The sequence below is a fragment of the Ceratotherium simum genome, chromosome 5 (genome assembly GCF_057802395.1).
Source record: "Ceratotherium simum simum isolate JZ-2026a chromosome 5, ASM5780239v1, whole genome shotgun sequence".
Taxonomy (NCBI): Eukaryota; Metazoa; Chordata; class Mammalia; order Perissodactyla; family Rhinocerotidae; genus Ceratotherium; species Ceratotherium simum.
In genome coordinates this window covers 21,764,744-21,778,100 of record NC_141904.1, presented here as the reverse complement: position 1 = coordinate 21,778,100, position 13,357 = coordinate 21,764,744, and the positions used below count along the sequence as shown (strand labels likewise).

At 43.4% G+C, this 13,357-nt stretch overlaps 1 protein-coding gene across 1 annotated transcript in view; it reads left to right on the top strand.

Annotated features, from left to right (window-relative positions):
• Nucleotides 1-8: 8 nt before the first annotated feature.
• The window catches only part of LOC101394604 (collagen alpha-4(VI) chain-like), an 88,354-nt gene continuing 75,005 nt past the window's right edge, over nucleotides 9-13,357 (top strand). Inside the window, exons 1-5 of the mRNA XM_087430575.1 lie at nucleotides 9-84; nucleotides 3,915-4,517; nucleotides 6,710-7,297; nucleotides 8,012-8,617; nucleotides 12,323-12,952. Coding sequence (XP_087286701.1) covers nucleotides 9-84; nucleotides 3,915-4,517; nucleotides 6,710-7,297; nucleotides 8,012-8,617; nucleotides 12,323-12,952 — 2,503 coding nt within the window. The remainder of the gene's footprint in view (nucleotides 85-3,914; nucleotides 4,518-6,709; nucleotides 7,298-8,011; nucleotides 8,618-12,322; nucleotides 12,953-13,357) is intronic.

Genomic DNA, 13,357 nt, shown 5'->3' with positions numbered 1-13,357 from the left:
TATCTAGAATGGAGACTTGGAAGACATTTTGGGGGCTCCTCTTCCTTGCAACTAGTTTTGGCTTCATCAAGTCGCAGAAAATTGGTAATGCATCAGATTCTTTAAGCCAAAAATGAGGACCTTGCCTAGGAGCCTAGTGGTAGTGACAACCATAAAAGAAAATATTACAGGAGCTTCATAATTAACAAAAGAGAAATGATTCTTTTAAGGAGAACTGAGTCAGAATCTGGAAGCTTTTAGTGTATAGTGGGCACTTAATTTCTTTCAAAGCTTAAGCTCGAATAACAAAACAAAAATATTAAAAAATACTATACTTCTGAATATATTCCCAGGCTTTCAAACGCTTTTGTAAACATGGGCCTATTCTGTTGACTCTGCATTTTGCTTTGTCTCCTTTGGTAGAGCTATTCTGAGGGGTAATTGTCATCACAAGACAGATAGCTTCACCAAATGCTAATGACACCTCTGCAATTTTTTGCAGTCATTTTAACAGATTGTTGGGACTTTTCAAGATGAAAGTCTCATCAAGAGAAGATTGTTTCAGTAGCCTGAAGCCCTACTGAGGCAATATTGAGGTTTAAATATTCAAATATAATTACACAGACTATTACTCATTGGGAAAAAAACATGAAGCTGTCTAAATTTCCCCTTTGGCTCTGACTCCCCTCACTTGTGAACGAAGCTGTGACAGTCAGTCTTTTCATGTTTCAAACACCTAAAATGACAAAGAACTGGTGGAGGGGTTAAGAAAGTAACAATGTATGAAAATATAATACATCTCTCAAGTTGCACAGGATGGAACCAATACTTATTTGCCTGAAATGTATTCTCCAGGAAAGATCAGGGAAACACTTCATGGTCTGTGTTTGATCTCTTCTGAAAGAGATGTTAAGGGGACAAACAGTTAGCCATCCCTGGAGCACTCACTGAATTCTCTCCTTTCTACAGGATTGCATTTTGGAGGGCCAAAGGGAAATAAAGCTTAAAGGGCCTTAAGCTCATTTATTATCAGCTTTTTCGACAAGGATGACTCCACTTGGCTTTTTGACCAAAATCAGTCAAAGTTCCCTGAGGTGGGACTCAGGACTCCAGAAATGACGAATGGATTTAGTGTCCCTGGAGAACACCAACCTTCCCTACCCCTTCTCTGTCTAAATTCTCACATGGTCTTTGCGTTTCTCTAACACGGACTTTTAATTTAATCTTCTTTATGGCAGTCTAAGGTGTGGACTGGATGTCAGAAGACCTGGTTTCTAATATAGTAGTCCTCCCTTATCCACGGTTTTGCCTCCCATGGTTTCAGTTACCCATGGTCAACTGTGGTCTGGATATATTAAATGGAAAATTCCAGAAATAAATAATTCATAAGTTTTAAGTTGAGAGCCGTTCCGGGTAGCATGATGAAATCTCGAGCTGTCCCGCTCCATCCCACCTGGGACATGAATCATCCCTTTGTCCAGTGTGTCCATACTGTATACACTACCTGCCCATTAGCCAGTTAGTAGCCGGCTCAGTTATCAGATCGACTGTCGAGGTATCGCAGAGCTTGTGTTCAAGTAACCCTTACTTTACTTAATAATGGCCCCAAAGCCAACCTTGTTATTAGTTATTGTTGTTAATCGCTCACTGTGCCTAATTTATAAACTAAGCTTTATCATAGGTATGTACGTAAAGGTCAAAACATAATATATATAGGGTTCGGTATCACCTGCGGTTTCAGGCACCCACTGGGGGTCTTGGAATGTATCCCCCAGAGTTATGGGGAGACTACTGTACTGGCTCTTTGAACAGATTTACACAAGTTACTTTGCCTTTCTAAGTCTTATTTTATTTATCTATATGATGGATGAATTGGATTCATTATTCTACACTTGCACTGTTCTAAACAGTGGCCACTTGCCATGTGTGACTATAAATTGAAATTCAGTAAAATTTAAAATTTAGTTTCTCAGTTGTACTAGCTACATTTCAAGTGCTCAGTAGCCACATGTACCTAGTTGTTACAGTACTGCATTGCATAGTCTCACAGGATTATTTCTAGCTCTAAACTTTTCTGATTCCCTCATTTGGTTTCATTAATGGTCGATATTTCCATCCTTGTAAGTGACGTCTTCTCCCTTCCCCCCTCCCTCTCTCCTGCTAACTTTCCCAAGTATCTCCTTCCTCAAATATTTTTTGAGTGGCTACTCTATGCTAGACACTCAAGTGATGGACAAACAAACAAAAGATATGGTATCTGTTTTCGTGGAGCTCACAGCCTAGCGGGGAAGATTGCCATTTATTGAATAAGCACACTAATAAATGTTACATTATGAACCAAGATCAAAGAACATGATTCTATGGGAATTTACCAGAAGAAAAAGAAACTTGATGGAGGGATTAGCATGTCAAAGGCCAGCGGAAAGTGGGAGCATGGAGAGTTTGAGAAATTGGACTAAGGAGCCTGGAACCTGGAGAGCAAAGTGGAGAGGGTAGAGATGTAAAGACAGAGCTGTGCAGGGCCAGCCCCAGCCAGTATTTTAATCCTCTTGGCACAAAACCAAATGCAAGATATGTTTAACCAGCGTGGGATAGTTATCCCTTGGCTTTTCAGCCACTTTAAACTAAAACCATCTTTAGCCAGCTTCTGCCTTTGTTTCTCCTTTCATTACTAATTTATGTATTCTCTTCCCATCATCACAGATAATCAAATTGTGAGGTACGGGGGTCTCCCCCCATGAATAATAGATAGATCATAATCTCCTCTTCTTTTCCCACACAAGATCTGTGCTTAATCCACATTTTACCTCTTGTCACAGAAAAACCAAGTTTGAGTCTGAAGAGGCCAGGTCATCTGGTCAACCCCTTATTCTAGAGAGATGCAATCTGAGAACCAGAGAGATTAACTATTTGCTCAATTCCCGTAGCCACCTGGTATTTGATCCCTTCCATGCTGAAGACTAGGGTGGGCCCAGCTGGAGTACCACTTGGTCTGGCCACTGTTGGGATTGTGGTTCCCAGGATTAGAGATAGGTTCCGGAGAAGTAGTTGCACAATGCAACCTCCAGTTCAGGGAGCCAAAGGACAATGGTAAACCACACATATGGTAATGCTGTGAGTCAAACTAACAGGCGCCGGTGGGAGCCAGGCAGTGCCAGAGGTCAAAGCTTGAAAGCTCTGTTAGGTCAGATTCTCTAGAAGCAGAGCCTGGGACAGGAATTAGGTGAACATGTTATTTTGAGGGAGTACTCTTTAAGACAAACCTGTAAGAGAAGTGAGGTAAGGTAGGGGGAAAGGAAGCCAAGAAAGGATGTAGCCTTACGTAAAATCAAGCCTTGGCCTGAGCCACGGGAGACGTTGGAACATAAAGAGCACCATGAATTGTTTCAGTTAAGGCAAGGGGGCCAGGCATTTGTATCCTCATGTGATCAAACATTTGCCACCCAGGATAGCGGTGGTGGTGTAACTTCCTGGGTGTCTCCAGATGAGGCCACTGCCTTCAGCCAGGAGCAGGTCCCTGACAAAGTCTCTCAGGGGAGCAGTTAACCATAGCACTTAAAGCAGCTGAGCAATTGATGCGCTAGCCAGCAAAGGAGATCTAGGTGGGGTACCAGCAGCGTCCTCTACTGGTAGAAGCTGGTTTCTCTTATTAAGTTTAAGGAATGAGTGGAGGGCCGTGGTCAGGAATCTAAGTAAAGGGTCAAATGTCTGTTAGAATGGAACAGAGGGTGACAGGTGAACAAGGGTACCTGGTGGCCATGAGGGAGCAAAGGAAGATGATGATGTGCCTGGGCTGCGTGCATCTTGGCTATCATCAGAGAGCTAGGCAGCAGGTCTGTGTGGTGTAAAGACAATGAATTGGGAGAGATGGATTCCAGCCAACCAGTAGTTGTCAATTTTGTAATGTTCAATCTTAAATTGACCCTCTTCCCCAGTCTGCAGGGAGGCCTCCGTGGGAGATGTTGTGTTTCTGGTGGATGCCAACATCAACCCCCAATACGCCCGCAGTGTGAGGAACTTCTTGTACACCATGGTAAACAGCTTCAATGTCAGCAGAGAGACCGTCCGTGTGGGGCTGGCCCAGTACAGCGATGTGCCCCATTTGGAGTTCCTACTTTCCACCTACCACAGCAAAGGCGATGTGTTGAGACACATTCAGAAGCTTCAGTTTAAGTCTGGGGGCAACAAGATGGGCCTGGCCCTGCAGTTCCTTCTAGATCACCACTTCCAGGAGACAGCAGGGAGCCGGGCAAGCCAGGGTGTGCCTCAGATTGCCATGGTGATCAGCAGTGGCCCACCTGAGGACCATGTACGGGCACCTGCTGAGGCGTTTAGGAGCGCAGGCATCCTGCTTTATGCCGTTGGCGTCAGAAATGCAGCGTCGGCAGAGCTCCGGAAGATTGCAAGTAGTCCCGCGGAGAAGTTTACCTCCTTTGTGCCCAACTTCCCTCGTCTGGGCAGTCTCGTCCAGAAGCTGCAGCAGGAGCTCTGTGACACTTTGGCAAAGGCAGCGCAACCTGTTGACTACATCTCTCCAGGTACAAAGGCTTTTCCCTTTTAATTTCTGAACGAGAAGTCACTGAACTCAAAGCTTTATCTCTATTCATCCCTCCCACCGTCCTTCTTATTTTCCACGTGTGTGCGCGTTTAATTTTAGTACTAAAATTTCACCAAACCATCTGTACTCTATGCTCCTCTCCAATCATTGACCAAAAACTTATCAACTCTTTTTATGAATCCTGTGGGCCTTATGCTGGTTCTATATATGGATGTAGTGTAAGTCTATTTTTGAAGGAAGATATGCTTGTTCCTAGAATGATATTATTCCTAGATTATCTTACCCCTATTGCCTGGATGGGGGGCAGAGGAGAGGAGGGGGCCATAGATCCTCCAGGAAGCTTGCTTATTTTATTGCCAATGTGTTGGTATAATGTACTGGTTAAGAGGATGAATTTAGGGAAAAGAAAAATCTGGATTCAAATCCCAGTTCTCTTACTTTCTAACTGTCTCATCTTGAACAAGTTACTTCATCTCTCTGAATCTAAATTTTCTTCCTAGGGTGATAGTACCTGCCTCAGAGAGTTTTTAAAAGCATTAAATAAAATTATGCAAGTAAAGTACTTATCACAGTGCTTAGCCCATCAGAGGTACCCATAAGCATTACGGTCATTACCTGGGATAATATACCTGTCCTCAGCTTTGTACTTCTGTTGGTGGTGATAGGGCATAAACTGGTGAAAATTATTTATAGAGTAATTACTAAACTCTATAAGAAAGCAGAGAAAGGGAAGATTGCTTGTGGGTTCCATCAAAACGCACGAGAGGCTAGAGCCTTCATTACTTATTCATTATTTTGGTATTTCTACACAGAGGAGGTGAATTGGAAGAAGTGCTAAAACTTTTGACCCACTTGATGCTGCATGTGTGTGGTGGTAGTATTGCATTTGTACAGCCAAATTATATACTTTACTTTGTATAGTGCTTTAAAGTTTACAAAGAGGTTTTATATACATAATAACAATAACTACCATTTGCTTGATGTTGTATGGTTTTCTAAACTTGTTTACATTGCCCCTGACTGATAGATAGATACATAAGGCAATTTTTTGTTAGATACATAGGAATACGTATGATACATAGGGCAATTAGTATTTGTTTTTACATAGATACGTAAGGCCATTAGTGTTATTATTTGTGTTTTTCACGTGAGGAAACTGAGGCCAAAGGTACCATAACTGGATGGCACAGCTGGGACTTGATCCCAGGTCTTTTAGAACAGATCCATTCCAATAGAACGGTGTCCCCAGGAGCAGAGCCTGAGGCAAGGAATTGAATACATGTTATTCATTACAGAAGAGCTCCCAAAGGAGGTTGGTAAGGTTGTGAAGGACGCAGGACAGAAAAGTAGGGGAAAGTAAGGAAGGGTGTGATCTCAGGCAGAAGTTCCAAGAGAGTAGTTTTAGCTTGATCCTACAGGAGAACTCAGGAGCATAAGTTGTGCCTCAGGTTGTCTTGACCCAAGGCAAGGAGCTAGGCTTTCATATATTCTAGGCAAAGCAGCTCCATTATTGGAAGAGAAATCCTCCAAAGATCTCTGTGCAGAAATGGTAAAAAGAAATCCAAAGGACCTGGGCAGAGTCCTGATATTGTCTGCTACAGTAGATTATCTTATTTTATCCTTAAAACAACTCTGTTATTTTAAGAGTATGAGGGCTGGTATAAAGATTTCAGTGCTGCAGAGAAGGAAAACTGACTCTCAAGGAAGTAAATGATGAACAGGTCACAGTGTCACTGAGTGGTAGAGCTACAATGAGATGTACCACAGAACACGAGATACATTCCAGCTTTCTGAAGTGTTGGTGCTAGCGCACTGCTAGAGATGAAGTTTATTCCCACTGGAAAGAGGGCAGCCCCTTTCTCAGCAGGCTACTACATTTATAGAAGAGTTTCTCTCCTTAATAAGATTCAAGGGATTGTCCAAGTGGATTTCAAGATTAGAGGTATCAGCAGAGCAGGGTAGAAGCCTCAGAAGATGGTGGAGGGGAGGGAAGGAAGGGCACAGGGGATGTTGTCACTCCTCTGAGTACACCGTCATTTGGGGTGTCTGAGGACCGGTGAGTACAGGCTGCCTGGCCTCGCTCTCCTTTTCTGTACACCATTTGGCTCCATTGGTTCTAAGCATTTTGAGTGAAGGCTGCAGACCCCATCCCTGTTGTGCTCTCTCTTGCAGCTTGCAGAGAAGCAGCCCTGGCAGACATCGTCTTCCTGGTAGACAGCTCAACCAGCATTGGACCCCAGAACTTCCAGAAAGTGAAAAACTTTCTTCACTCTGTCGTCTTGGGGCTTGACATCAGTAGTGACCAGGTCCGAGTGGGACTTGCTCAGTATAATGACAACATCTACCCAGCCTTTCAGCTGAACCAGTACCCTCTGAAGAGCGTAGTCCTGGAGCAGATCCAGAATCTGCCCTACCGTACGGGAGGCACAAACACAGGGAGTGCCCTGGAGTTTATCAGGACCAACTACTTGACTGAGGCAGCTGGCAGCCGGGCCAAGGACAGGGTTCCTCAGATAGTTATCCTCGTGACAGACGGGGAGTCAAATGATGAAGTCCAGGAGGCAGCTGACAGGTTGAAAGAAGATGGAGCTGTTGTGTATGTGGTCGGGGTCAACGTCCAGGATGTCCAAGAGTTGCAAAAAATAGCCAGTAAGCCATTTGAGAAGTTTCTTTTCAACACCCAAAACTTCAACATCCTGCAGGATTTCTCAGGAAGCATTCTTCAGATTCTGTGCTCGGCAGTGGAGGGTAAGATCAAAGGTAAGAAGCTGTGTCAAAACTGAACATTCCAGCCAGGACACCTAATTATAATACGTAGCCAGGATGCACTGCGTGTAGTGGGAGGGCAGGAGACGGAGCTGTCCACCACCACCGGAGAACCTGGAGAGACTTCCTAGAGGAAGGAACATCTGACCCGGGGATGGAAGGATAAATGAAGTTCTCATGGGTAGAAAAGAACATCCTACCATGTTGTTCAGAGGAAACAACATGAGTTTTGGAGTCCAGAAGACATGTTTTTTTTTAAAATTCTGGCTTTGCCGCTTTTTAGTTATACAAGCATCGACAAGCAGCTTCACTTCTTCACTTCAATTTCCTCATCTGCACGATGAATATAATAATATTTGCTTAGCAGCGTGATTTATGAGGATTAAATCAGATAAAATGCATAAAAATCTCTAGCACAAAGCAATAGCTCAGTATACGTTAACTTCCTTTGCCTCCCCCATTGGTTGAAGAATAATTGAGAGGTGCTTTAGTCTAATAAAGCAGACAACAGCAGCAGCAGAGTGTAAGAGGGAGAGAGCCTTGTGACAGACTCTCATGCGGAGGAGGTGGAAGTACATTATGTACAGTGCTGCATAAATAGAGTACCTATCCCTCTTCTATTCCCCACACAAAACCCTCCCTGTATTCAATTTTTATGATATCTGGTTTTGATTTACTTTTCCTCCCCCTTTGTCTCTTCAATTCCAGAATCCACCCAGGCCTATGCAGATGTGGTCTTTCTTGCCGACACCTCACAGAACACATCATGGGCCAGTTTCCAGAAGATGCGGAATTTCATCTCCAGAGTAGTTGGCATGCTGGATGTTGGCAGGGATAAGTACCAGATTGGGCTGGCTCAGTATGGCGGTCAAGGTCACACTGAGTTTTTGTTCAATACCTACCAGACCCAGGAGGAGATGATTGCTCACATCCACGAACACTTTGTGCTCCGGGGTGGCTCCAGGATGACAGGCAAAGCTCTGCGATACCTTCATCAGACCTTCTTCCAGGAGGCAGCAGGAAGTCGGTTTCTCCAGGGAATTCCCCAATATGCAGTGGTCATTACTTCAGGCAAATCTGAGGATGAGGTCTGGGATGCCGCACAGACATTGAGGGAAAAAGGCGTGAAAGTCGTGTCTGTGGGTGTACAGGACTTTGACAGGGGAGAACTGGAGGGGATGGGGACCCCATCCCTTATATATGAAATGGAAGGACAAGATGGAGTCAGACAGATGATGCGTAATGTGAGTGTGGTGATTCAAGGGACTGGGCAGCCCGAGTTCAGGACTGTGGCTGAGAAGGAGGCTGCAGTAGGTAAGGTTTGGTTCCTAGGTGTGTGGGTCACTGAGAGGTCTCAGCATAATAGGAAAGTCTGGGGAAAGAGCAGAGAAGGGAGGCGTTCTGGATTCCTCAGTACTGGGACATTAGCACCAGTAGATTAGGAAGAGGAGGAGGCATGGGGCTGCCTCAGGCACACATCTTGTATTGGTTAACTATGGTCACAATGATGCTGCATAACAAACCATCCAAAAAGTCAGTGGATGAAAAGAATCATTTATTTTCACAGATCTGCTGGGGATCAGCTGATCTTCGTTGGGCTCAACTGAATGGCTTTGCTGATCTTGCCTGGCCTTATTCACAGATTTAGGATTTGGTTGAGGGTTGGCTGATCTACATTTGGCTTTGCTCTGTAGCTCTCTTCTTCTTCCTGGGATCACTAGCCTAGTCTGGGCACATCTTTCTCATGGTAATTGCGGAGGTACAAGAGGGAAAACCCAACTGTAAAAGCACTTTTCAGACCTCTGCTTCATCATCTGCTAACATTCCAGTGGCCAAAGCAAGTTATATAGCTATGTCATCATCAATGGAGTAAGAAAGTGTATTCCACTATGAAAGTAAGGTGTAGGGAGTGAATACTTCTGAGCCATAATCCAAGTTACTCTATACCTTTTCCAGGAGAAGGAGCATTCAGGCTTCTCCCCAGACGTTAAATAAAGTCCTTCCTTAAGTTGGTGTTCAAAGCACTCAAGAGAGACGCTAGTTGGCATTTTGGATGGGACAATTCACAGTGTAGTTTTGTCCTGTGTATTGTTGGAGTTTTAATATCCCTAGTCCCTGCCAGTAGCATCCCTGAATCTTATGACAATTCAAAACACCACCATATATTTCCAAATGTCCCCTGGGAATGGGTACCACCACTGGTTAAGAGCTGCTGAGTCTTGTGGCGAGCTCTGTGGCCTAGTGGTTAAGTTCAGTGAGCTCTACTTCAGCGGCCCGGGTTTGGTTCCTGGGTGCGGACCTACACCACTCATTGTTGGCCATGCTGTGCCAGCAACTCACATGCAAAATAGAGTAGGATTGGCGCAGATGTTAGCTCAGTGTGAATCTTCCTCAACAACAACAACAACAACAACAACAACATCAACAACAACAACAAGAAACACCGAGTCTTATCTCCTGCTAAGTCCTTTTATACACTCTAAGTACTAGCCTAGCTGAACTACTCACCATTTGCTGTATGTATGTCAGACTTTCCCACCTCTGTCTCTGCCCTTGAACACACTATACCATCAGCCTGGAATGCCCACAGTCAGAACTTTATCCTTCAGTTCTTAATTTCCCTTCTTAGTGTTGCATCCCCACAACTAGAAGCTTGATGGAGCTTCTAATTGGTCCCCACATCTAGAAGTAACCAATCCCTCCTTTCTCTGAATTATCATAGCTCTGCCCAGACCTCTCAACATCTAGATCTTGAGGGTCCTTGGAATTTTATAGTCAGAAAAGACAAACACATGTGAGACAAGAAGAAAATCCAAGCAGAGATAATAAAGAACTAAGGAGGGCCTGCCCCGTGGCTTAGCGGTTAAGTGGGCGCGCTCCGCTACTGGCTGCCCGGGGTCGGATCCCAGGGGCGCACTGATGCACTGCTTCTCTGGCCATGCTGAGGCCACGTGCCACATACAGCAACTAGAAGGATGTGCAGCTATGACAGACAACTATCTACTGGGGCTTTGGGGAAAAAAAAAAAAAAAAAAAGGAGGAGGATTGGCAATAGATGTTAGCTCAGAGCTGGTCTTCTTCAGCAAAAAGAGGAGGATTAGCATGGATGTTAGCTCAGGGCTGATCTTCCTCACAAAAAAAAAAAAAAAGAAAAGAAAAAAATTTGAATTTAAGAACTAAGGAACACCTCTGGACACTACATTAATTAGAAATAGAACAAAATGAGGATGCAGTGGAGAACCTGGCCTGGGAGGAATTGTGTTGGCCCCTCAATAATGAGTATGATTTTAATATTTGGGGGGGGTACTCTTGTTAAGGGGAAGAGCATGAGTAAGAGTGTGGAAGTGGGAATGGGCTGGATGAATGTGGAAGAAAGTGAAAAAATGGAGCCAACTGGGGTTGGGGAGAGGGTTTAGAAGTAGTGAGGGATGAGATTGGATTAGGAAGGATGGACCCTGATTACAGGGTCCCAAAGGTGCTGGGAAGTTACTATAGGCTTTTAAGTAGGGAAAATGATGTGATCAGAGTGGTCTTTAAGGAAGACTTCAATGGGTAGGCTGGATTCCACATGATACCTCAGACTCAGAAGGACTTTAAGGCTGAGCTGTCATCTGTGCACGTAGGGAGGATGCCTGGGTCTAGCCCAATGGTGGCTCTGATAATGAGGAAAGAGGGTGAATCATGAAGACAACTTGAAAGGAGAATGAGAGCACTTGGTACCAGTAGATGAAGGAAGTGAGAAGTCAAAGATGCTTGGAGTTTCTAGAGAAGGTGTTTTAGACTTGGGAAAATCAGAGACAATACCCTCTTTTTAACTCTAGGATTGAGTTTTGGTTCTTTATAAAAAAGAACCAAAGAGGAAATTTCAGGACACCAAGAGACCAAAGACAAGTCAAAAGATTATTTTGTTGTCCCTATATTCTCTTCTCTAAACTCTGTTTCACAATATTCAGTTGTCTACACACTGCTTTCAACCTTTGGTATATGTGGTTTTGGCTCTCTGCTGGGGAGATTTCTTTTTTCATACATCAAAGCAGATTTGGACCTCTTTGGTATGTGACACAGTGGGTTCCCCAACATCAGTCACTGCCTTAAATTGGGAGGGAGGTGTCCGGACTCCTCTTGGAAGAGAGTTTATGCAGTCATAACTCCATTACGCCATATGAGGTGGGTTAAAGGGAAGATTCTTTTATAGCAAAATGAAACAGCCCAATTTTTGGACAAAGATTTTTCATAGGAACTTGCGACATTTCATACTGCCTCTGTTGAAATGACATAAAATTTATCAGACAAAGGTACACAAATTAATAGTCACAATTTATTATTTCCCTTTTTTACCAAGAAAGAGGACAAATGATTAAATCAAGGAGTTTTTGGGCCCATAAAAGAGAATTCGATGCAGGGTTTCCTAACACTAGAAAAATGAAGACAAAAATTAGTCAAGCAAGACTCAAATGCTTCTAATGGACTTAGATGAATTGAAAATAATTTTTTTTCCCCTGGGGAAGGGTCACCTTGAGCTAACATCTGTTGCCAATCTTCCTGTTTTTTTTTTTTTTTTTACGTGAGCCACCACCACAGCATGGTCACTGACAGACAAGTGGTGTGGTTCTGTGCCTGGGAACTGAACCTGGGCCACTGAAGTGGAATGTGTGGAACTTTAACCACTAGGCCATCAGGGCTGGCCCTGAAAAATGATCTTAAAGCAGTTGCTTGTGTATATTCATATATTTACATATTTTGCAAGAGATGTGAATACTCTTTCATGTGAAAAATTTTGAGATAGGTATGATGTTCTTTGACCATCACGCCAAATGATGGTCATAAAAACTTCCACTGAATTCTAAAATGCATTAATATAAGTTAGTATACTATATATTATTACAATTTGTAATACTAACTATATTATTACAGTAGATAAAAATATAGCATAATACAGCTTTTATCTACAAAGTGAATGTTGTCTTTATTACTCTGTTCTCATGCTAAAGCCCTTCTTTCTGCTTTGTTTGTTTATAGCATGTCCGACTGCTATCCCGGCTGACTTAGTATTCCTCATTGAGGAATTTAGCAGGGTTAGGCAATCGAATTTCCACCAAGTTGTCAATTTCTTAAAGACCACCATCAGCTCTCTGAGCATTGGTCCTGATGCTGTGAGAATTGGCTTGGTCTTTTACAGCGAGGAACCACGACTTGCGTTTTCGCTAGATACATTTCAGAGTTCAGCCGAAATCTTGGAGTATTTGGACAAATTAATCTACCAGGGACGAAGAGGAAGAATCAAGACTGGTGCTGCTTTGGATTTCCTAAAGAATGAGGTTTTCATTCAGGAGAGGGGCAGCCGATCCAAGCAAGGCGTGCAGCAGATAGCCGTGGTCATCACGGATGGCTTCTCCCAAGACAATGTGTCCAGACCGGCTTCTCTCCTCCGCAGGGCAGGGGTTACCATCTATGCAGTGGGCACCCAGCTTGGCTCAGAGAGTAAGGACCTGGAGAAGATAGCGTCATATCCTCCTTGGAAGCATGTCATCCCCCTGGAATCCTTTTTGCAACTCTCTGTTGTGGGAAGCAAGATTAAGAACCAGCTCTGCCCTGAGATTGTGGGCAAAAGGGCTTCCATTCCTAGGATGGGCTATGCCCTACAAGAAGGTAGGAAGACCTTTTCCAGATTTGATTGTTTTTTAAAATCTTTACTTTGCTTGCTCCATACAGTCACCTCCTCTACCTCCCATCCAAGAAAAGATTTTGGAGTCAGATCGTTAAAAAAACAGAAACGCAAACTTGTAAAATCTTTGTTTTGTCTTGATTCCAAATAGTGCCGAGAATATGAAGTAAAAAGTGAAGATTCCTCCATTTTCCTTTCTTACCTCTCGTCTCTTTTAAGAGTTTGATGAAAATATATGTATGTATATTTATAATAAAGCCCTAGGGATCTGTGTATGGATTGACCAAAACTTAAATCACTTAAAGCAGAAAATTATTTCTAAAAAGATATAAATATTTTTAAAATTAGAAAATTTTACTTAAAACATACTAAACGAACATTAATTTGCC